Here is a 24,369-nt window from a genome sequence, read left to right as displayed (position 1 = left end):
TGTTGGATATTTTTTTCGTTAGGCATTTCACGAAAAAGTAATGTCAAACTCAATTTCTATGGCATAGAGCCATAATGAAATTCATAATAACTCATGTTTTCATTTGACCTTATTTAGAAAATATTTCTTTCAGGATATAAACACAACGAGTTTTCGTCTTGTCTTATTGCTCGAACACACCTGTCATCCGCCATTTTGAAAGGTCACATGATCAAACCTACCTTCCAGCGGTTGACGCAGCCCGCAGGGTGGAGTCGCGCTGCAGAAGCCTGATATCACTCGATGCAGACGATGCAGGCGTCATGAGTATGGTTTTAGCCTCCGCGAATAGTAACAGCATCTGCATCAGTGGACATCGACGTGCAAATAACAGCGCCTCGCTAAAATCTGCCATCCTGATAATTGCAGTTTAGGAAAACATGGCAGAGATTATTTCGCAATTCGTGGGCAGCGAGCCCAGGTTGGAGGACGGGCTGGCAGTAAACTGACAAAACCCAGCGCTAAGTCAGTTCTGACAGTGTGAGAACACTGCACAGTAGTTTGTTTAGACGCTAACTACGATATATATGGTTGTCGGCGGATTTCAGTGGCTTTAAGTTCAGACACGGATGTGAGATGAAGTGACCAGGCCTTTGCTTTGACAGAGCGGGCCATTAAACTTTATTCGAGTCTATGGCAGCGACCAGCTGGTAAACCTCGAAGTTTGGTCCACGACTAATACTCGGCGGTATGGCAGGAGCTAAACCCGGGGTTCATGCCGTCCAACTACGACCAATCTGTGTTGCAGAGACCTTGGTGAAAGGCGGCAAATTTGTCAAATGGGACGAGGTATGTATCAAAAGCTTTCGTCACGCCATTACTTAATAGTTGAAAGGAAAAGAGACGAAGTCTGGTCGTGAACATTTTGCGAGTATCACACAAACTGACATGACGCATGATAAACTGATTATGGGTTTACATGTTTACAGTCAGTGAAACAAAAGAATTGATTTGTTGCTCTTTGACATTTTTCACCTTTCATCATATTGTTATTATAAATATCTCCGGGAAATGCGATCAGTTAGTACCCTAAACGAAAGTGTGGAATCAATATTGGCCTGGCATGCCACACTCCAATAGACTGTCAGCATTACAAATAAATTTCAGTTCACCGTGCAATGGATGGGTTGTCATTATTGTAGGCATATGTAGGAAATTCCATGTAGAAAAAGTGTGTGTTAGGGATGGCATGTTGTGAACAATTTCCAATAAAGATGCTAAACCTGACATGATAGGCCATGTATTTAATCAGATCAAGAATTAAGCATTACAACTAATACTTCAGTGCGTAGAATTCTACATGACCAACACCTAAAATAAATGTACGTGTCGATTTTCCAGATAGTTATATGTTATCATTCTCTTGTGATTAGTTTGCTGTAGAATGCCCATGTGTTGGCATTGCCTATTAAAATTTATGAGATAAGAAATATGTTTGAAAATTAACACAGAGCAAAAATCTACATCAACATTTATGTTATAGATTGATACATGTATGGGGACCTTAATGCTCACAATATGTATTATACTGTCCCTGCAGATCATATTATGTAACTTTACTGCTGTTCAGGTGGTTGATCTGATGTTGGAACAAACATTACAAAGAAAGAACTTGAAGTGAACAAAGAAAATAGCTGTGGAAGTGTCCAGCTTTATACATGCATTTCTTAGCTACACGTACAGGGTAAAGATGGGCGCTGGACATATGCAGACCTAGCCCATGCCTTGTACATGCACATGTATAAAGCGCTGTTGGTCAGTGTAGTAAATTTATTTTTGTCCAGCCACCTGGTTGGTGAGACCGAGACCAGTATCTCTGCTCCAGACATGCCAGATTAGCCGAGTAAATATATATGTACATTTACCACTTTTATGTGACCTAGAATAGACCAAATTACTTGAGGAGCACTGAACAGAAATATATTAAAAAAGGATATCGATATTAGACTACAAAATATGAAAATTTTGCATAAGTCCTAGATGGATGGTAGATTGGACTAGTTGATATCAAAATTCTGGTAAACTGTTAGGTTTCACCAGGGCAGTTGTGATGTGCATTTAGAGCTTCATTAGGCTCAGGTATTGTGTAACTCTCTGATAGTGTTAGCTGAGCTTTGTTAATAGCCTCATCTGTGCTAATGTCCTAGGGTATCATTACCCATGTGCTATCCTCAGTCCTGGGGTGGATTCATGTGTGTATGTTAAGGGTTTGATCATCATGTTTGTTGGCAAATACATGTACATCCAGATCACTGCATTTCTCTACAGATGGGAATGCCGAAAAATACCAGCTCAGATAACAAGTCAGTCCCCTATTCTGATCATTCATTCATTCATTCATTCATTTATAAGGCTGAAGTTCTCCCAGAGAACATGACTATGGTTGTACAAATGAAAAATTCTTGTGTACATTTTTAAACATCATTCAAATAGTAAATAAATTTAAAATCCATAAAAGTGATGTTGATTGTTACTTATGGCAAAGTTAGGTACATGTACGTGTACAAAGGAAAAGACAAAAACTAAGCATAGCCGGTTAGACTGCAGATAACTTATCCAAACTCAGTACATGTATTTGTATGTGGGGCTGAGTGTTCAACATGGTGTATTGGAACACACTGACGTAAAACAAATGGCTCTCAAAGCTTATCATTGCAAAGGTTGTGTGGGAACTATTGTTTCCTGGGAAAAAAATTTCTCACCAATAATATGAACAATGAAGAGAGCAGAATAGAATGATTTGAACAATTTGAATATTGTGTGTTAAAAGTGAAGGGGGGAGTCAGCTGTGTTCATGTCTATGTTCTGGTATTTAGTGAGCACAGATGTGAAGCGTGACAATTATGACATTGCAGTACCTGTCTTGGAAGCATGTGTACGTGAAGTGCTATTTGATATGTGGCTGCTCAGAAGAGCAGAAGTTTTGATGTATAAAACTGATATCCCTTTGATTTGTACAGCGAGTACAGTGTTTAATAGCCGGAAGAAAAAGAGGATTGCTGCCAGGGTTTTCCATTTGACTAGGCCTTGAGAACAAGGCTTAATTCATAGCCATGTTTGACCCGACAGTTGTAGGCTGTGTTCATCACTCCCATAAACTGCCCTGTCTTGCTCTGATATCATATTGCAGTTGCTGCTTGTTGTAAATGTAATCTCTTTTGAGGTGTTACTTGTCACACTAACCCTGGATTACAGTTTACTCACTTGCTTTCAAGTTGATGTGCTTCAGAAACCTGCTTGATGCATATAAGCTTGTCCCATACAGTACCGTACCTAAGCCAGATAAAATTACAGATACATTCTGATGCCAATGCATATTGGCAATATTGCCAGTTCTTACCCAACTGTTGGGTCTTTATTTCTTATCTGTGCACCTTGGTATGCAATTTACTCGGCTTTGGGATGTACGTGTAACATGCTGTATGTTCTTGGAGTTGGAATATAGGCATTCTAAGAGCCTAATGCCCTGAAATTTTTGTGTTCGTGCCTAGAAAATTTGATGACTCCCACTTACATGTAATTGCACATCATAAACAGACAAATACAGCCAAGATCATTGGCTCCTATGTCTAAATTTTATATTTCAACCTCATATATTTCTTAGAGGTTTTATGAACACATAAGATTTGGTTGTCATTAGGATTTCATTGGCAGGACACAGTATTTTAGTAAACAGTATAAAAATTTTTGAGACTGTGGCAAAAGTTTCGTTTGTAGTTTTGCGTGTAACCCACCCTGCATTTGTCAGATCAGTAGCCTGTTAAGCTGTCTCTTTTCCTATTTATTACACTTACATCAATTGCCAGCGTTGTACACGTTGGTATTTGTGGAGCCTTCCTGCACATACAGTAGTGCTGAGGTTGATGCATTGTCTTTGATTTCTTCCTGTCTTAAAAAAAACCTGGCTTCGCTGAGGTGCTGGAATCTTTTTGTTGTCCATTTACAACATGGATACACTTAAAGCCCTGCTGAGTACCAGTCAATCATTGTAGCCATTACGCTGCTGTTACCCTGAGAGCTTGTTCTACATCATGGCCATCTAAATGCCATGTGTTTATATTAATGTCTCCTACCATAATAAATTATAATGAAAACATGTCTGTAGCATGCTTTTAGAACTTCCTACATTACATCACAATTACTAAAGCTACAAAACTGCCTCACATTTGGAGTGAGGACAAATTTATTTCTTTATTGAAGGCATGCAGATTTGTCGGCCCATAGCACACAGATACTTATGAACGTTTAACATTAACTGCTGAACATTAGCTCCTGTATTTAGACTCGGTCTCCTGTTACATTACGGAAAAACTCATGGTAACCTTTCATTAGTGGCAATAGACTCTTGGTTGATCCTGCACATGTACTGTATATGGCTCTGATCCATTCATTATTGCAAGGTCTGAAGAACCGCTGTACAAAACTCTAGTTTCCCCTGAACCGGCAGGTAATTTCATTCTGAATTCTGAATATGGTTTAATAACAAATTTTTCACTCTTTATAAGACTGTAATTGAGTGTCAGATATATGTTCTATTTAGTTACTGAAGCATCTGGCGTATGTACATGCATGTATAATATAAAAGTAGATGTTAAAGTGAAAGAGAATGGAAACTGGTCTGTGGAAAATAAATGTGGCTGTGAATTCAGTGCATTTGGGGGTTGAGGAACCTGAATGAATGCCTGGTATTCACAGGCTACTTTCACACTATGGGTGTCCCTGGGCAATACTGTATATCGCTCCATGCATGGAACTCTTCAGCTGGAGGTATTTCAAATGCCAGGAAGGAATGGTTGAACCTTGTTACCAAAATGGCCAACGATGTTCGATTTGCATTTGAATCCATTGGGCAATTGGTGTCACCGCAGACGGCTCCCTCCTGATGTAGATACCAAGGGAGGCTCGGATGCATTTGGTGCCATTATGGTGTTGATTAGAATGTCCATGGATACCTGATGGCATTTGGGCTGATGTCCCCCAGATCACTGCTGGTCCATCTGTTTTGATAACCAATTTGCTATCACTGACTCTCCAGCAATAACATTGGGATTCTGTGTTTTGTCTGGGCTCACAGAGAACCAACACCCCCAGTCCTCGTTGTTGGACAGCTTGCTCGGCCTCAAAGCCAAAGTCGTCGGGCTATTATCCCAATCATGGCCACCTACAGTGGCAAGTTACTCCAGCTGTAGCCTCAAGCAATTCTCTCATTTTCGAATTGGAGTGACGCTCATGAGCTGGGAGTAAATCACAAGGGTGGATGTTGAGGTGTAATCAGGATATAGATCTATAGCTAAACCTAGGAACCCCTGGGCATGGAAATGATCATTTTACTGCCATACACCTGGGCCTAAAGCACCTTAATTTGTTTTTGTTTCTCTTTACCATTACCGAATGGCTGTTACAGATTCCAGCTGCTTAGCACGAGTCTACCACATGTACAGTGTCCCCAAAGCATGCGCATATGTACATGGTCACTACACACGATATGGCTGACACCATACAAACTGTGCATTAATATTGGTTTTAATAAAATGTCCTGCACTTGCATGAAGGATTCTAGTATTTCAGTAATATTGGGGCTGGTTTTAGGTTAATATCAAGGTGGTATAAAACCTTGCCAGCAAATTGTTGGCTATGTTAATCTTTGGAACTCTCTGGTTGTCAGGGGTGTGTAAGAAGAATCATGTTTGGCAGTGGGGTGATGACCTAGAGTTTTTCGTGGAGGTCAGTAGGGCAGACTCAGATAGATTAAGGGATACTTCAGAGCTCTTTCTGGATTGCATGTCAGAGGAAACATCACTTAGTGCTAAGTAGATTAACTGAAAAATTTACCAGAAAAAGTGTATCCCATCTTGGCACGTAAAAAGGCCAATTGTTGAGTATCATTAGTATTATGTGGTGTGTTTAACAGGCAGAGTGTTTGCACAGAGTATCAGTATGTGTGCCGATGGGATTTTGTTTTGCCCCAGGGTACTATTGAATAAAATGCACAAATACAGCAAGGTGTAAGTGGAGTACAGTAATGATTTTTTCCATGTTAGTGTTAACATTTTCTGTACCAATATTTCTTCTGCTCAAAGCAACGTGAAGACCTCGGTTTTAGTCAGTTAATTTCAGCTTCCTGCATGCCAAGACACATGAATGTCCTCGAGTTAGTGTTCAAAATCACATATATACATATACATGTATTTTTATAAAGATCAAGCCACACCGTGTTGTTCTGGACCATATTTGCAATAAGCCAAGACTTCGTGCAGTGTAAATGGATGGACAGCAGTCACAAGCCGGCCATTGCATGTTGATTGGCATTTCTCTCATCAGACTGAATTGACCAAAAATCAATAGCTTGTTTTTCTGCAGTGCAGCTAGCTGTGACTGTTGACCACTCCTTCACTGGTCACTACATGTGGTTAATGGCCTAAAATTTTGCCACAAAAGTGCATTTTGAGAGGCAAATAAATGAAAAATCAAATAAATGTGGACATTTTTCCAGTAGAATATCATCCTACCTTCCATGCAAATCTCAACACACATTTCTCAAGGTCAAAAAAAACAAAACAAAACAAAAAACAAGTCAGAATAAGGCAAAATGTCAAAGGCAAATTTTTAGGTCATTTATACCTTACATTTACCGTAAATCCTCAATAAATTTGCTCACACACATAGTGCATGTTTTGGCATATATGAAGTTCATATGTACCTTTACCTGAACATCACATTTTATCCTTTAAACTCTAACGAATTTTGTTTTCAAATGGCATCTAAAGTTGTCTTTTATTGGTTGAATTTGTTGAGGATTTAGGGTATTATACCTGAATGACACCTATGTGTATCTGCCCATCTCTAGGGATACACCTGCACATATTGTGCACTCGCCAATTTATGGAGCATTCACTACCTTCAAGTACAATGATTAGAAGTGTTGGTTCTTCCCGTGGAACTTAATTGTCAAGTGAAAAAAAAGAGACTGTTCAGTCAGTTTAAATAAGAATATAACACACATTAATTCTCTATGGTTTAATACTGTGAATCAGAGAATGCTTTGTGACTCCAGCTAGCAATCCAGCGACCATGAATACATGACCTGTATTGGTCCATTTGTATGATAAATGACTAGGGTGGAATTGCCAAGATGGTAATTATTGCCGACCTGGATATATTAATAAATAACGATGTATCCAGTAAGAAAGATCGTTCAAAGGTCATTTTGTTATTCTCCCATACGTACGGTATGGCCATCAATGTTATAAGACTAACAGATGTGTAATATGTACATGTAGCATAAGATAATTATATTATACATGTATACCTCTCCAGCCGTACGCGGGAAGGTCTGCCAGCAACCTGCGGATGGTCGTGGGTTTCCCCTGGGTTCTGCCCAGATCCCTCCCACCATAATGCTGGCAGCTGTCCTATAAGTGAAATATTCTTGAGCATGGCGTAAAATACCAATGAAATAAATAAATAAATAAATAAATACATGTATATATCATTAACTCTGGGTCTGGCAGCGACCTGTGGACGGTCGTGAGTTTCTTCCAGGCTTTCCACCATCATGTTCGCTGCCGTTGTTTAAGTGAAATATTCTTTCAGAGTATGGCGTTATATCATGAAAGATAAAGCTGTCTTCCAAAAAATTATTAATTTACTTTCATAATGGTGTAAAGGTATACCATAAGAGATGCCAAATAAATAAAACCAGGGCACACTATGAACTTCTCAGGGCATTTATATACATCCACATATGCTATGCTGCACTGTAGCACGTATACATGTATATGGTGGCTTTGGTTTTGAATTGTGGCCCATCTTTATGTATCTAGGTGTGTTGAGATTGATTTTTGTGTGCACAATTGCATGGTTGTATTGGCTTATTTACATATACATGCCATTTCAAAATGTCAGTATGTACATGTGTTAAATTACACATATTTGGCTTGTACAACATATGTACATACCATGCATGTATATATGTAGATGACCTTTTTGAATGGTTTTCTCTTTATAATGTATTGTAATAGGCATTTGTGAGAAATGTACACATACTGTATATGTATCCTACAATATGTACATGTAATAACGAGAACATTGCCCTTTGATATACATGTATACACATATATATACATATATGTATATGGATACATGTAAGTGGACATATTGTATGGGCCTGCTGTGTACACTCAGCCTGCCACTGTGTTGAGTTGTAAACAGCAGGTGTTAAGTTGGAACCAATGGCTAGGTAATTGTGCTGAATGAGGCATCCTGCTAATCTTTAAAAGTTTACAATGTACCCATATAGATTCAGTAGGCGTACTAATTCCTATCTAACAGTGAAATTTCGTCAGGATCTATGTGGGATTTGATATAAATAAATGATCAGGGAGAGGTGTGTACAGTCTTGCCTCCTTCTAGGTGGGTGGTTAGCAGATACCTGTTTCTAATGCTGTCGTTTCAACTTCCTGTACAAGTAGATGTAGTGCTTTTAGCGTGTTCAGGGACCGTCCACAATATTTTGGCCCAAAATAGCTTCTGAAGTGTCTCCAATGTCTTATATGTGCATGCACAGTGGAGCAGTATAGTACTGGAGGCACACTATTATTTAAAAAGGGCTGTGTACTCCTCTTGCAATTCAACCACTTTTGTGTTTCTTGAAGATTTCGAGCACATAAAGAAATATTCCAGTCCCAGCACACCAGGAAAAAGTATGTGCTCATCTTCAAAGGAATATGGGTGTAAATTGCATTGAGTGCATGGGTCGTCCCGCATGATAAAGGGTGTAATATTAGAGGTGGTGATGTTAACTGTGTGTCAGTGTAGATATACATACATTTACCTGGACAATTTCATGTGTGTAATATGTGTATATGTGCCAGCACAGACACACAACATTTACTTTATCTATACATGTACATTTACATTAACTGAACATAACACTAAATACGTACGTACATATATACAATAACATCTGCAACAAAACTTCTAGACAGAAATCCAAGAGACCAGAAAGTATCATTTTTAAAACATATAACATTCAGCACAGTGCTGTTAAGTTGCCACCGCTGTGGTCCCCTACATAGTCTTGCCTTCAGTGTTAAAACACCCATTTACATGTATATGCGTATGTATGTTCAGTGAAATTTGACAATGTTTTGTGTTTTTTTTATTTTGTTTACACCAGGAGAATTGTACACCGCAACATACCTGCACAGACTTCGGTATAATCTTTATTTATTTGTTTATATGATTGGTGTTTTACGCCATACTGTAGAAGTTTTTACGAAGACCACTATCATTATGGTGGGAGCAAACCGGGCAGAGCCCTGAGGGGAACCCACAACCATCCGCAGGTTGCTGGCAGACCTTCCCATTTATGGCCAGAGAGGAAGCCAGCATGAGCTGGACTTTATTATAATATAACATTCACGAGTTTACATGTTATAAATATGTGCACATGTACTTGTAGATTGTGTGAAGAGTCAAGCAGAAATATAAATAGCATAAAGATCAGCATTTTTTCTTCTGTTGGCCGACATTTATTGTTTACTTGTATGAGAATCAGGACACACATGTACACATGTAGATGGTACATGTTTGTGTGTTGATTTGTATTGTAAAATATGAGTGCACTCATGGGTATGTTTATTTGCTCTTCAAGTATTCTCCAAATTAACATTGTCCAAAAACTTTCAAGCGATTAACCTCTTCATGTAAATGCCTACCTGGACAGGTGTACATTGACTCATTTTTGTCTGGCTCAGACAGGGAATTTTCAAATGTTGTTCACTGGCCAAACAAGTTCTGTGCTATCTATTTCAGAATTTAAACTGAAGTAATGATCTGATATTACAGTAAACAGTGCAAGAGTTACTGATTCCGTGTTACAATTTACTGTAAGCAGTATAAAGGGTAACTGCATTAATGATTTGACGGCTTAGGTGGCCTTGTGGTTAGAGCACCTGCCTTGAATATCCGGAGACTGAGATCAAACCCAGGTTAGGTCAGGCCAGAGACTTTCAAAATGGTACTTTTTGCTACCTCGCCTGGCGTTCATCATTGAGAGGTTATATACATGTATAAGCACTGCACATACAATAACATTATACGAGCATGCATCTAAAGATGAGTGTTGCTTTAAAAATGAGGCTTTCATGATGTTCCTTCATATGACAAAAAAGTTTTTTATAAGTACAAGTGGTTCTTGAGTAACTGGATGTGTATACCATTTACGTGGTTTCCTTTGAAAATGGACAAACATCTACATGTACATGCACATTCTACGTTATAATCCCTGAGGGTGTCAAGCCAGTATTTGTACAAAGTGACCCCCATTTACTTGACCTTTTTAGCATGTTGTATATTTTGACCTTTATTGATAAAGTTCATAACATTAATGTCAAACAATCCAGATAATGATTTATTTATGTCTGCAAAAATGTTTTTTCTTTGTGTTAAAAACTGAAGTACATCTGAATATGCTTGCGTAAAAGGTAGAGAAAATGGGTAGATGTCCTGCAAGTGGGTTTCTGTAGAGTACAGATGCACCTGTAACACAGTGTTCATGTAGTATATCCTTTTGATAACACAGTAGACTAGCCACCAACTGCGTAATCAAGATACATGTATAGGTGTAGGCCAGTTGTACAGCAGTTACTGTAGAGGATATGGTGAGGTCTTGTGTGTTATCTGGCCTGGATAGAGGGTTACAAGCTTCCTCTTCCCCCTCATCAAATAGCACGACAACCCTACTGATGTATTGTCCTCCAATCCCCCCTCCTACGATTAGTCCCCACTAGTCACTGTATGTGTTTGCCTGGCATATATGATTTATCAACGGCATCACATATTTACCCCAAGTGTGACATATGCATAGCTTGATGAATGTACATACATGTATATATAGCCTTTAGGTACACAGTATGACACCTAGCCGACAGTGAAATATCTTGGCTTCTGGCAATTCTGTCATGTTCGATATGGATTTTGCTGTCACGTAATATTTTGAGTATTGGATCACTAGCAAGGTATCAGAGTAATTTATTTAGCCTCGGTGTTTCGGGATCAAGTGCATGACGCAAAAGGAGTTATGAGAATGGCTAGTTGATATCCTGGGAAGAATCTGAGATGCCGGTTGTAATGGCTCTTCTGTTTACGGGCAACGGTCCAAACTGGGCTAGTGGTCCCAGTGGTGGGTAATTGATAATCCTTTGTCTGTCCGTCCATCCATCTGTGCTCATGCCTGTCAGGGAATCAGGAGAGCTCAGACAGGTACTCACAAATCAAGTCCCTTGTTTGTTGACTTCACACACTTTTTAAGACACAGACGAATAAAATATGGGCATTTTTTTGCCCACTTCTTTTCAAGTTCTCGTGCAGCTTGTGCCATTGGATTGTAAGTCTAATTTGATTGTAAATGACTTAAGATTGCAATCACAGGCCAATTTTACATCTTACACAATAGGATCGTAAGAAACTATAGTGGTCATGTACAATAAAAGAGTACAGTCGACTAGAGCTTTTGTAGATATACAGCCACCCTCAAAATTAATTTTAGGTTCAAATACTGGCCATTTCACATGGAATGCTGTTCAATGTTTTTCAACGAAGTTTGTTTTGATTTGCAATTTTATTGTCTTAAAATCATGTACATGTGTCAAGGACCAGTTTCAGATGCAGTATATGTCTTTATTTACCTGATGTAAATGACATTTGTTTATAATTATACTGAGGGACCACCAAGAATCCTATACATACCCTATATTGGGGAGTAATTGAGCAGATATCCAGTTTCAGGGCCATATCTAAAGAAACATTGAAGGTTCTGACCCCAAGTTTTAATGGGGACATTGTGATTGGGCATAAAGAAATTTTAACAATGCAACTCAAACTGATGCTATCTAAAAGCTTTTAAGTCTGTGAATTAAAAGAAATTTGTATAAAAACTAAATTTTTTATTGTAAACCATGATATTTTTCTTTAATTTATGTCTTAGTTTTAATAAAACTTATTTAGTTTGGGTGGGCAATAGTTTGGGAGCCCAGATGTTTTCCAGAACTAAAGTGACTCTAGATGTGGCCCTGATATTTATAAATTCTTGTGAACATGTACATGATTTGAGTGACTTTTGTCGATACCTACAATGGCTCGATTTATATGGTCTTCACTTTATTGAATTCTCTATTATAAAGTTGTATTTGAGCTTTGCACCAATGGTATCATGATTAGGCAGTGGGTGTTCAGGTTCATGGTTCAAAAGGATCTTCATGTACAAGCTTTTTTGATTTTCTTTCAAGTCTGGAACACACATTTGACCAATCATAATAATCAAAATTGTTGCAGGTAGGTCATCTGATGATAGGTTAGAAATGTTGAATGCTTCTGTATCATATTCAGATTGTATGGTCATGCAAATTTGGCTTTCGTCCAGTTTGGAATAAAAAGTAATGTTGTCTGGAAAAGAGGAACATCAGGCAGTGGGATCAATTGATAAAGTGTCCTGGTAGAATTCCTGTGGGGGCATGTGCGGCTGTGCATATATATATATACATGTGTATGATGTTTATACACAATAATCATGCAAAGGCACATGTGCATGTACAGGAATTACAGTCAGTCATGAGTGAAGCTTAAATACCATATGTACATTTACAGTACAGACATGTTTGTATTGTTTATGGTATTCAATTCACTATTTTTACACTATTCCATATTCACCGGCCACATCTTAGACTTACGTCAAAATCCAATCATCAAATTTGGTATGTTCCTTTCCATTATTTAAGCTGGAATTTGTTGTACAATGACTTAGCCAGAATTTATGTTGTCAAGCACTATTTTCACTTTGTTACATAAGAAATAACACTTTTAAAGTGATTTGAAATTTAGAATTAAGTCTTAGATCGCTTTGTGATCTTGGGGCCAGGAATTAGTTAATTCTATTTTTTATTTGTGTAGATCAAAAGAAAAGAATATGAATAATAGATCAAAAGAAAATAATATGAAATAATATGAATAACAAAGATACATTAACCCAATCATGTTATTATGTAATGTGATGTAAATACACACAGTTTGAGATATCATTGTTTAAGGAGGAAATCCAGATATTTCATGTTTACATAATCCATTTTTATTCTCATTTTTGTACCAAACCGTCTTCGTTTTGATGGACATAATATTCTTTATCCAACTCTTTTTTCATTCATTCTCAATGATTGGTGATTTAGGGTAACCTTAGTACATAACGTTCAACCTTTTCAACCAATAAAGCCATTTTTTCAATGGAATTTAAGCATATAATTATTATGAAAATGATGCTAAAAATGATTTTTTTGTGTCATTAAAGATGCAAGCTTGATAAAACTATGCAAATTATTTGTCTACACCCCATTGTTCCCTCAGAATATTTCAAAATATTAGTTCCAGAGGTGGTGGAAAAGGTTGAAGAATGAAGGTCTTATCTCTGACACTGGCTTAAAAGTGATAAATCTGTGTACATTGTATGTCAGTGGAAATAAAATACATATGCTGGAGATAACCTGTATTCATGTATATACATGTATATTAGGTAAATCCGTCATTCCGTGAGGAGACAGGTAATGTTTAAATCTGATTGTCTGTCTCTTCATTCATCTATTCTTATTACTTACAGATAATGGATTGTTTGGAGGAGAATAGCATGTACATGTTTAGGTGTATCTATGTACAGCGTGCAAATTAATCTCCACATTTAGGCATCATGCCCAAAATCAGATTCATGAGGCTTCTATATGTGAGCAATAAAGCTCACTGACTTCAGACAGATGCCCTGTTAAACCTAATTATTACACAAGAAAACGTTTGATTTCCAGACCTGCTGCTTAAGATTCGGCCAACTACATGTTTGCCATAGCTGAAGCAGGTGTGTAATCTTTTTGCTGTAGGAGCTGAAGCTTGCATGCAATCTAGACACACGTACATGCAAGTATGTCTCAACCTGTAGCCAGTGGCTGTAGCAGCTTGAATGGGTTTATATGATCCGTCAACAGGTGAGGCGTCCGTACTGTTTACACCATATAGCAAGAGCCCCTATCCCAGACTGAAGGCTCAAGATGTCTTCGCTGTGTCATCAGCCACACTCTTGTGGAACTGGGGGTGGGGGAGATGTTGGATGGGATGATTAAGAAGGATAAGTTTAGCAGGGCAAAGGAAACTTCTGAATAAAATGACTTAATGTCAGTGGTAGTGATTTTATAGTATTATCAGTGGATTGTATCAAGCCAACCCCTGATACAATATTGGGGCAAGGCCATAAATAAAAATGTGTTGAACATATCTGGACCAACTTTTCGAAAAAATTTCCTTCCTGAAATGTATGTTGAAATTTTGTTAGATGGTTTGCTTTAATTTTTCTTTCATTAATAATTTTCTGAAAATCCCTATTTTTTTTCATTTGCCAGAATAAAAAAAAAATTCCCCACAGACCTACATGTACCCTTTTTGTTGATAATATCAGGATAGGCCCAACTAAGAATTTTTTAAGGATGGTATAACATAATACACTTCATATTACAAGCTCAGCACATTTATTCTATATATTAGTATATATTTATAAATGCCAAAAACTAATTAAAAAATTTGATATGTTTTGTTTTTGAGGGCTAAGTAAGTCACATTCTTGGCCATTTGTCTGAATTAGCCATAACTTTTGGAAGAGAATTAATATATATTAACAAAGTAAATTTGAAAATAATAATAGATATATGCTGAAGCCTTTGTGAATTAAACAGACCGGCTGTTTTAGAAGACTATTGTGTGTGCTGTGATATAGACATGATAGCATCTGTTAATGAGCTAACATTAGGGGAAATGTGAGCAATTAATCTCCATAATTAGTTCCACTTAATTGACAGCGTATCCCCTGCCTCCCTTTTATTAAAAAGAAAAAAGGCTTTGTACCAAAAAAACATTTTATAATGAAGCTGTAATAATGGTGATACATCAATTTTAGGTACAACAGCAATCATTATAAAAGTTTTTTTTTATTATTTTTTGCTTTTCCTGTCTAATATTAAGACAATTGGGTTATCATGTGAATTCATAGATATGGATTTCTATGGAGTGTGTGAATTGGGGCATTTTAACTTTCGTCTAGGGCATGACAGAAATCTTGCAAAGGACACCAGTAGAAAAGCACAAAATCAAATAAAAATCTTGAAAACTAAGATTCCTGCAGTGTATTTCACCCACATCATATGTGGGCTGATCTAACCTGGTATGCATTGACTGTTGTGTATTCAGCTATTATCATGAGCGTGTAACACTGATGATGGGATGTAAAACCCTGTTCAAACAATTCTATGGCACCTGTTATCATAGTTAATAAAACCATTGTAATGAAGAACTTGAAAGTCAGGATTATTGTACAGATACACATGTTTGTATTTATGGTATGTTTTCTGTTGAGGTCAACATTTATTTTAAACGGTCACACATGTGCATGTGTGTTTTGGTGGAGATATGTGACTTTGATGACATCTGTTACATGGAGTATACAGGTGCACCTGTGTCTGCCACCCAGGTGATTGAGGGCCCATGTGCATGCTCACTGATTCCACCTGAAACATGTGGAGGACTGGAATTCATGTACACATGTACATGTGAGTGGGACGGAAATGAACTTCTTGAAAATGGATTTCATTTACATGTAGCTAGTGCACGTATTGGCCTACTCTAAAAAAGAATTGTTTTTTTTTGCATGAGTCGGAATTCTTCCTGCTATAAGAAAAGGAATTAAATGGCTACAGCAAGCCATGTAGATGACACCTAAGAATCTAGGATTGCATGTTTATCCATCTGTTGGTCTTCCAGCAACCTACGGATGGTCATGGACTTCCCCTCGGCTCTACCCGCTTTCCACCCACCACAATGCTGGCAGCTGTCGTATAAGTGAAATATTCTTCGAGTACAGCATCAACATCAGTCAAATAAATAAATCATGCATGTATCAGAAAGCATGGCTTTACAATACATACATTGTAAGCAGTGTATAGCAGGGAAATATATGGGCTGTTCTTTGGTAGAATCCAAACATAATTAAAAAATAAAGTAATTGTGCAATGGTTTTTTAATTGCTGCGGAAAAGCAGGTCTTTTGTCTTGTATCTGGTGAAGAGTCTTCTTCGTGCACTCCTCCGATGTACCTGACAGCAATGTTTTGAGTAAAAAATTCTTGAGTGTAACATTTAACATGAAATAAATGTATAGTAAATGAATAAAAGCCTAATGACAGAGAGACAGACAGACAGACAGACATTGACTGATGGAACTACACGTAAATGTAACAAATTTTTAGCCAGTATCTGTTCTACATGGATTTTTTAAGTGTTATAAGCCCATATTATAAAACACACTTTTCTGTGATTCCCTGGAAAAGTTACAAGTTGTGTGAGGGGAAATTGGTAAAATCTTAATGATTATGAAACATTTTTGTTATTGACAACATTTAATTATAGTATACAGATGTCTGTGTGAATAGGTGTTATACTTGCTATATTATGATTTGTAAATTGTTTGCTCTTCTTAATATTAGTATAATAATGTCACAGACTCCTTTACATGTGCCAGTCCCTATGACTATGACAGCTTCAGATTATATTTATGGCTACAGATGGTGTGAGTTAAAATTTTAATGCAGTTGGGTTTTGTTGTTTATGTTAGATAGATAGAAAGATCCATATATTTAGAATAAAAAAGCCATAGTAACAGCTGGGATGTGCATGAAGCTGTAAAGAGCCTGGTTTATCCTGCGTAAAACTTCATGTATGCCAAAAATTAATATTTCATGAAGATTATAATATGAACACCATTCTTAACATGTATGGTTAAGTTAAATCAGATGTTGTGTATATGTTTATTGGGGGTCCCTTATCTGTATTACATGTAATAATTTAGATAGGACTTACGTGTAAGTGCACTTTAATCAGACATAAGTTGACTTTAAAACAGAAATTTAAAATTAACATCCTCAAATATTCTTCTCAAAAGATTGGAAATGGAGCCTATAACAGTAATGTCTTTGTTTCAAAGTGGAAATGTTTGAGTGAAAACAAGGTTGAAAAACTTTAGTTTCGATTGGTCTATTGGAAAATTCTGTTGTTCTTACATTTCAGTATGTTTTTATAGCTGAAAAATTTATGTGACAGAAACAGAACTCTGATTTACGTGTATGTGTGAGATAATGGAAGAAGAATGATTCCTCACCCATTTATCATGTTCATGTCTAAATTTATCTGATTGTGAAGTTTATATGTGTGTGTCTTGAAAATTACTTTGCCGTAATACACAAGTAAGGCAGGTAGCACATTTACAACATTTACCTTTGTTTTCTTTTTGACTTGACAGACATTTCATTGGTCTTCGACTCCTTCCAAAACTTATAAAACCCAATTTTCAGATTGCTCTGTGAAAATTGGATTAGAATAAAGTGATGCCCATGTACATGTATCTGTTTTCTCATCATGTTTTGCTTTGCTCTTCCTGACACATCAAAACTTAATTTAAACAGCATTTAAATAAATCATTGATCTGAACAGATGGTCCTAGGATGTCATCACCCAGTTTTGCACCTAATGTTCATGAATAAAACTTAAACAGTTACAGGGGCCTGATTGGGGACATTTTTCAACCCATCAGAAGGAATTGGGGGTCAGGAGTTTCGGCTCTTAAGTGACAAAATTTTCTTATTTTTGTAGTATTTGCATAATAAGTAGTGAAACAGACAGTGCAAAAGGGTTGATCCTAAACTTTCAGCTCAAAGTTTAAGGGTTCTTGGAGAATTGTACACACATATATGTGCTGTAGACACATCCTACTCTGACACATCAGCTACAGTATGGCCTGTAATTGTAGATATATATTGTTTAACCTCTGACCTTTCCTTTTACAGGGATCAACTATGGGAGTGCCTGTGACCCTCAGGGTGGACCCCAAAGGTTACATCCTCTACTGGCGGGATCAAAACAAGGTACCAGTGAAATACTATCATAATTCAGGCTGTGTATCATAATTCAGGCTTTATATTCATAAATTTTGATGTGCCTGTACATTTGTGTGGCTTTTATAAAGTTCATATTTAGTTAAGACATTGTACACTACATCCATTTATCTTATTATGTGTAAGAGTACTGCAAAAAGCAGCAATCAGATAAATAGATAAATATTATATTTAAACATCACATCTTCATCTTGTTTTTTTGTAAAAAATCAAAGATATGTACACATGCATTTTAGTGTGCATGATTTCGTGATATTTTTATACATACAAATAAAGGACTTAGCATGTTTGATTTCATCTTGGAGGCCAATGATCTACATGTATTTTATACCCATGTTTTTCTATGTTCAGTGAAAAAGGAAACAACACACAACAGCTAAACTAGATATTTAGGAGCATTTGATCTCTGAAATAACTTTATTTCACGCCTTACAGGTTTAAAAATTTTATGTCTCAAGTTTTCTTTCTGTGTTGATATGGACCTGTAGCTTTGCACAGATTAATATTCGTAGCTGTGAATGTCTCCACTGCATTATAAACTATTCCAAGCATGGCAATCCACCATGGTAAAAATGTTTTTGTAATAGTTGGAATGTTAGACAGATCTATGCTTTACCAAGTTGTATACTTACTATATCTATTTGCTCAGCCCTGCAACCTCTCGCTGTAGGTAGATCTAGCAGAGTCTTTAAGGGTGGGGGATGACGGGTGGGGTGAGGAGGAACACTACCTTAGATTACAGTCAATCAATACACTAACCTACGTGCATAGCCCTTACTGCTTTGTGCTGACCGACTTGAATTGGAAGAAATAGTAGTGAGAGAGAGGCCATGCTGAGCCAATCTGTCATTGTTCACCTTGCTGACATTTCATTGAAATCCTGATGTGTTTTGTCTCACGGCTTATCGCATTGACTTGCAAATTTGAGCATTTTTCTTTTAAAACCAAATTTTTTTCTCCTTTCCCCTCCAATTCGATCAATAAATGCGTAATAGTTTTCATTACGTGGTAACATTTTCTGCAATGTATTTGTTACAAGGACAAAGTTGTAACCCATTTTCTGTAGCGTTTAATGAGAAAGATCTGCAAAGATGAAGCACACAGTTAAACAAATTTGTATTCTGCATGTGAAGTGAACAATATTTTCTGTAACTGCCAACAAAGTGAAAAATTTCTGGCACGTGCTTGAAGGTTTGGCCTTGGTTCTGAAACAAATTGCTCAACTAAACTGGAAAAATGCTTTTGTTCATAATAGACTATTTGCATGCCTGCACATCATGCACATGTACCTGTGTAGTAAAAAGACCGCTCAGATGGCGTAAACCAGCAGCAAACTGCATTTTTCCTCTGTGTGTAACAATCAACACTGATTTCAGTGAATAATCTGTGTGTAGCTCACTTCCCTTTTTCGATCGTCTGTATACATGTACAATCAGACAGTGTTCTGGATGTAGACAAACTGTACATTTAGATGTACAGCGTACAGTACAAATATATTAAAAGTTCTAGGAATGCTTTTGTCACTGGCTTTGTTAAATGGTCACCATACTGTGCCCTTCTGGTGTCCACTCCATTTCCTCTAGGCTGGGGTATGAACCAGAATGTCCCTTTAAATAGGGCTCAGAGCCCGGTTTCACGACGCAGCAACTACCATAGCAACAAATACTGTAGGCATCACGTTGTCATGGTAGTTGGGAGCTTGTAAAGTTAAGGGAGCTTCATGAAAATGGGCCCTGATCTCTTATTTTTCTTAAATTAATTTCTTGAATTTAAGTCGTGAGAAGATTGTCGGTTCAATCCCAGCCTCAGTCAGGGAATCCATGTTGTACTTTTCTGATATTTGTGTATGTACATGTATAATACATTGTAGCAGTACATGCACGATACATTGTAGCAGTACATACACGATACATTGTAGCAGTACATGCACGATACATTGTAGCAGTACATGTATCATGAGGCAGTTTTTTAAACTGGCTAGAGTTCATGTTCATTCATTCAGCAGATACCATCGACCATCTGAATGCAGCTTATGAAATACTATTTTTAAATTTGACTAGCCACTGCAAGAAATTGCACCTTGGGAACGCGGCTTAGCTGTTGTCCTTGTGAAGATGCTTTTTATACATTGAAGTGAAGTACATGTATGTGATTATTGCATTGCCTATTTAAATGCACGTATGTGTACGTGGATGATGGACATAAGACATATTCTATATACAGTCTCACATTATGTATACACGAATGTATATGGCACTATGATCAGAGGCATACAAATTGCAGTTGGTTTGACAGAGATAAGAATGGTGTTTAATTTCCACCGATTAGCCGATGGCATATCTGTTCTGCCTTGTGCTGTGTTCCTGTGTATAGTGCGATTAGCAGCACGACTGTTAGATGTCAACAGGAAGCTAGTGGGGATAAAGTCATTGGCTTTAGGGCTGCGGTAAACCCCTGCAGGAATGTGCAATGGGGTCGTCTGGTTTTGTCGTGGACAATACACCTTTGATATTTTACCCATGTGGTTTCCATGGCACCTGCCATCAGACACTGGCCGCTATCTGCCAGGAGCGAGAGAGCCATGGCCAGAGTACATGTATGTGTATATCAGTTTAGCATATTGTGCCTAGATACAAATGGAGCCTCTAGTACATCTCAGCTGTATGTGGGATGGTAACAAGGATGTTTGTGTGTCACATAAGTAAATGATCAATACATTGATTGACAGCCATTGTCCAGTTCTGTACATCGCTCTTCACCTCTTTGCTGGCCTCTCTCCACCTATACATCCACCTCCCCCCTCCCCTTGCTGTTCTAATAGTACATACTGATCTGCAGCCTCAAATGCATTTCCCTGATATTGTGTGTGTTACAAATATGTAGATCACTCTCCTTCCCCTCACCCCCTTTGCCCCTGTCTGTATTGCTCTTCATCCCTGAGCCCAGTCTCTATGTACACATGTACTGAGGCAGTCATGCTGCCACATGAGCAAGTAAACTGATATCCTTAATATGTCCATGTACTACTTTGTTCTTTGTATATATAAATGTAGATCAGCCTCCTCTGCCATCTAATTTATTTCTCATCGTCCTCCTCCTACTTGTATCTCTTAGCAAATTAAAAATAAGGCAGATTTTGGTGAGCAGAATGTTTATAGATTCACTGAGCCATTTGTTCTGACCTGAGGCCACCACATTCAGCTTTGTCTTTCCCAATACTTGTAAAGAGGAATTGAACAATGCACATACCATATGTAATTGCTATAAAACTTTGCATGCAAAGATGCTTTTTTAGAGGTGAATAATTACAGGTGAGAGCATTTTAGTTTTGATTGTGAAAGTAAGATTTTGTCAGTAGTTTATGCCATCCTACTTTCCAAACCATTAAACATCTTTCTAAAGATTAATGCATGTCTTGGAATCAGGAGAAAGAAAGGGATCTTAGTCATGGTTGAAATTTTAAGTCAGTTACATATAAGGAACAGTATGCATGTGTATGGGAATAGATATAATAATTAATATACATGTACCCTTATGTACAGAAGCTGAAGGATTGATGCGCTTAATTTATTCAAATATTTGAATATTTTTCAGTCTGTGTCTGCAGTGAATATTTGTCAGTCTATGTCTACCTTGAATATTTTTCAGCCTGTGTCTGCAGTGAATATTTGTGAGTCTGTGTCTGCAGTGAATATGTTTGGTCTTCCTTTTTCTATATTCCGTGAATGTTGGAGCGAATGTACATGTCTCATTGGACTCTTGCATATGACTAGGCTCTTGCCATCTCTAACAAAATCACTGATTTTTGTTCTTCCAGTCTACCACAGAGTAGTGATCTTGGCCGCTGACCTTGACACATTGTTGCCTGTCTTTAGGAAAATAACTGCCCCTAGCTTTTATGCCCCATTCTAAAATAGAGATGTATCTACTGCCTGCGCTGAGATCACATCTCTAATAGACCTGCGCACCACACGTTTTACAACGGTGACGTTGAAAGCGAGGCTCGTGCATTATGTCACCTGATCTGAGATGACTGCTTTTGCCTTATGTAAACAACTGCACGTGATGACACACGTACCAAACTGTTGAGCAGTGCGCAATTTACAGGCGTCCATGGGTATTATTATCATCTCCGTCCATGCTCAAGCTGAACCATGGCAGTTTAAATATATTTATACCTTTACCACTTGATTTGTGAATTCATAACAGAATAATAGAATTGTTCATAATAGAATTCACAGGGATACAACAATAGCTGTCATGAGTTCTTCACTGTGTTCTCGTTTGTGGATGACCCAAAGCATAAGCTGATACACAAGACTTTTACCATACTCAGTCGATTAGACTGCAATGGCATCTCTTTTCTCACATGCTGCACGAAGAGTGATGACCTGCTTGGCTTTAACTCTACAGAAACGCCACCACTTGCCTTGGCATGTACGATTACTTCTTCGAACTCTATTTTCATGCCGTCTTTCGTTGGCGCTGCCATGTTGAATAACTTAATATTCATTAGCTAACACGTGAGTAAACAGTTCATTTTTATTTTGGATGTTTTTGATTAATTTACATGCAGGTAATTTGCTTGATGTTATACCATTGATACAGATTTAGACTCAAGGAGTCTGAAAATACATATTAAATATCTGATACTCCTCTATCAACAATTATTCCCAAATTTAGGGGGAAATCACTGCACTGATGGCACTCATCAATACACGAGCCTTGTCTCATTACCATAGGATCATGTAGAAAGGTGCGTGATCTCAAATGTTTTATGCCCCTTCAGGAGAGTCATGGCCTTCAGGTAGAATCATGCCCCTCCAGGAGAGTCATGGCTGTCCGGTAGAATCATGCCCCTACTGGAGAGTCATGGCCGTCTGGTAGAATCATGCCCCTCCAGGAGAGTCATGGCCGTCCGGTAGAATCATGCCCCTCCTAGAGAGTCATGGCCGTCCATTAGAATCATGCCCCTTCAGGAGAGTCATGGCCGTCCGTTAGAATCATGCCCCTCCAGGAGAGTCATGGCCTTCAGGTAGAATCATGCCCCTCCAGGAGAGTCATGGCCGTCCGGTAGAATCATGCCCCTCCAGGAGAATCATGGCTGTCCGTTAGAATCATGCCCCTCCAGGAGAGTCATGGCCGTCCGGTAGAATCATGCCTCTCCAGGAGAGTCATGCCCCTCCAGGAGAATCATGGCCGTCCGGTAGAATCATGCCCCTCCTAGAGAGTCATGGCCGTCCATTAGAATCATGCCCCTTCAGGAGAGTCATGGCCGTCCGTTAGAATCATGCCCCTCCAGGAGAGTCATGGCCTTCAGGTAGAATCATGCCCCTCCAGGAGAGTCATGGCCGTCCGGTAGAATCATGCCCCTCCAGGAGAATCATGGCTGTCCGTTAGAATCATGCCCCTCCAGGAGAGTCATGGCCGTCCGTTAGAATCATGCCCCTCCAGGAGAGTCATGGCCTTCAGGTAGGATCATGCCCCTCCAGGAGAGTCATGGCCGTCCGGTAGAATCATGCCCCTCCAGGAGAATCATGGCTGTCCGTTAGAATCATGCCCCTCCAGGAGAGTCATGGCCGTCCGGTAGAATCATGCCCCTCCAGGAGAGTCATGCCCCTCCAGGAGAATCATGGCCCTCCAGGAGAATCATGGCCGTCCGGTAGAATCATGCCCCTCCAGGTGAGTCATGGCCTTCCAGTAGAATCATGCCCGTCCAGGAGAGTCATGTTAGTTACCAGTGTGTTCTGCACTTCCTGAATGGATCGAGGTATTACGCACTTGAGTTGTTTTGCCAGCCATCTTGAGGAGAATTTTCACGTTTTTATTGTTGGGAATATTCACCTCCGTACACCTGTACAGGTTGATTTCTTTTATTTTGTAGGCCACAAGTTTATAAAAAATGTGCTTTGTCATACTGTTGAATGAGACAAATCCACTGTGATAGGTAAAAGTGGAGTGTTCATTTGGTTGGATGAGCCGTCTTTTGATGTGGATCTGATCAATCAAATGTAGAATGGTGTGATTCAAGTTTTCCAAAATGTGGAGCCTGTGAAGTGGCTCATCTTGGGAACTTACTGTTTTTAACCTAACATTTGGTTTGTGATATAGCACTTTTAGAAGCCTATAAAGACCTTAAAAGGACAGTTGTGATACCAGCACTTAAGATTTTCAGATAAAAAATTAATCAGATTTAAAAAAAAGAGAGAAATCCCAGTGAATAGATCTGTCAGAATCAAGCAAAGTGTGTGCCTTCAAAAATGTTAAGCTTTAAGTGAAATACAGTTACTTATGCGTTAC

At 38.3% G+C, this 24,369-nt stretch overlaps 1 protein-coding gene across 1 annotated transcript in view; it reads left to right on the top strand.

The window, feature by feature from the left end:
- Nucleotides 1–297: 297 nt before the first annotated feature.
- LOC135467088 (1-phosphatidylinositol 4,5-bisphosphate phosphodiesterase beta-1-like) overlaps nucleotides 298–24,369 on the top strand; it is a 77,983-nt gene continuing 53,911 nt past the window's right edge. The window contains 2 exon segments of the mRNA XM_064744849.1: nucleotides 298–828; nucleotides 17,962–18,039. Coding sequence (XP_064600919.1) covers nucleotides 730–828; nucleotides 17,962–18,039 — 177 coding nt within the window. The 5' untranslated portion in view covers nucleotides 298–729.

The sequence above is a fragment of the Liolophura sinensis genome, chromosome 6 (assembly GCF_032854445.1).
Source record: "Liolophura sinensis isolate JHLJ2023 chromosome 6, CUHK_Ljap_v2, whole genome shotgun sequence".
In the NCBI taxonomy this organism is placed as follows: domain Eukaryota; kingdom Metazoa; phylum Mollusca; class Polyplacophora; order Chitonida; family Chitonidae; genus Liolophura; species Liolophura sinensis.
This window is presented reverse-complemented; position numbering and strand designations above follow the sequence as displayed.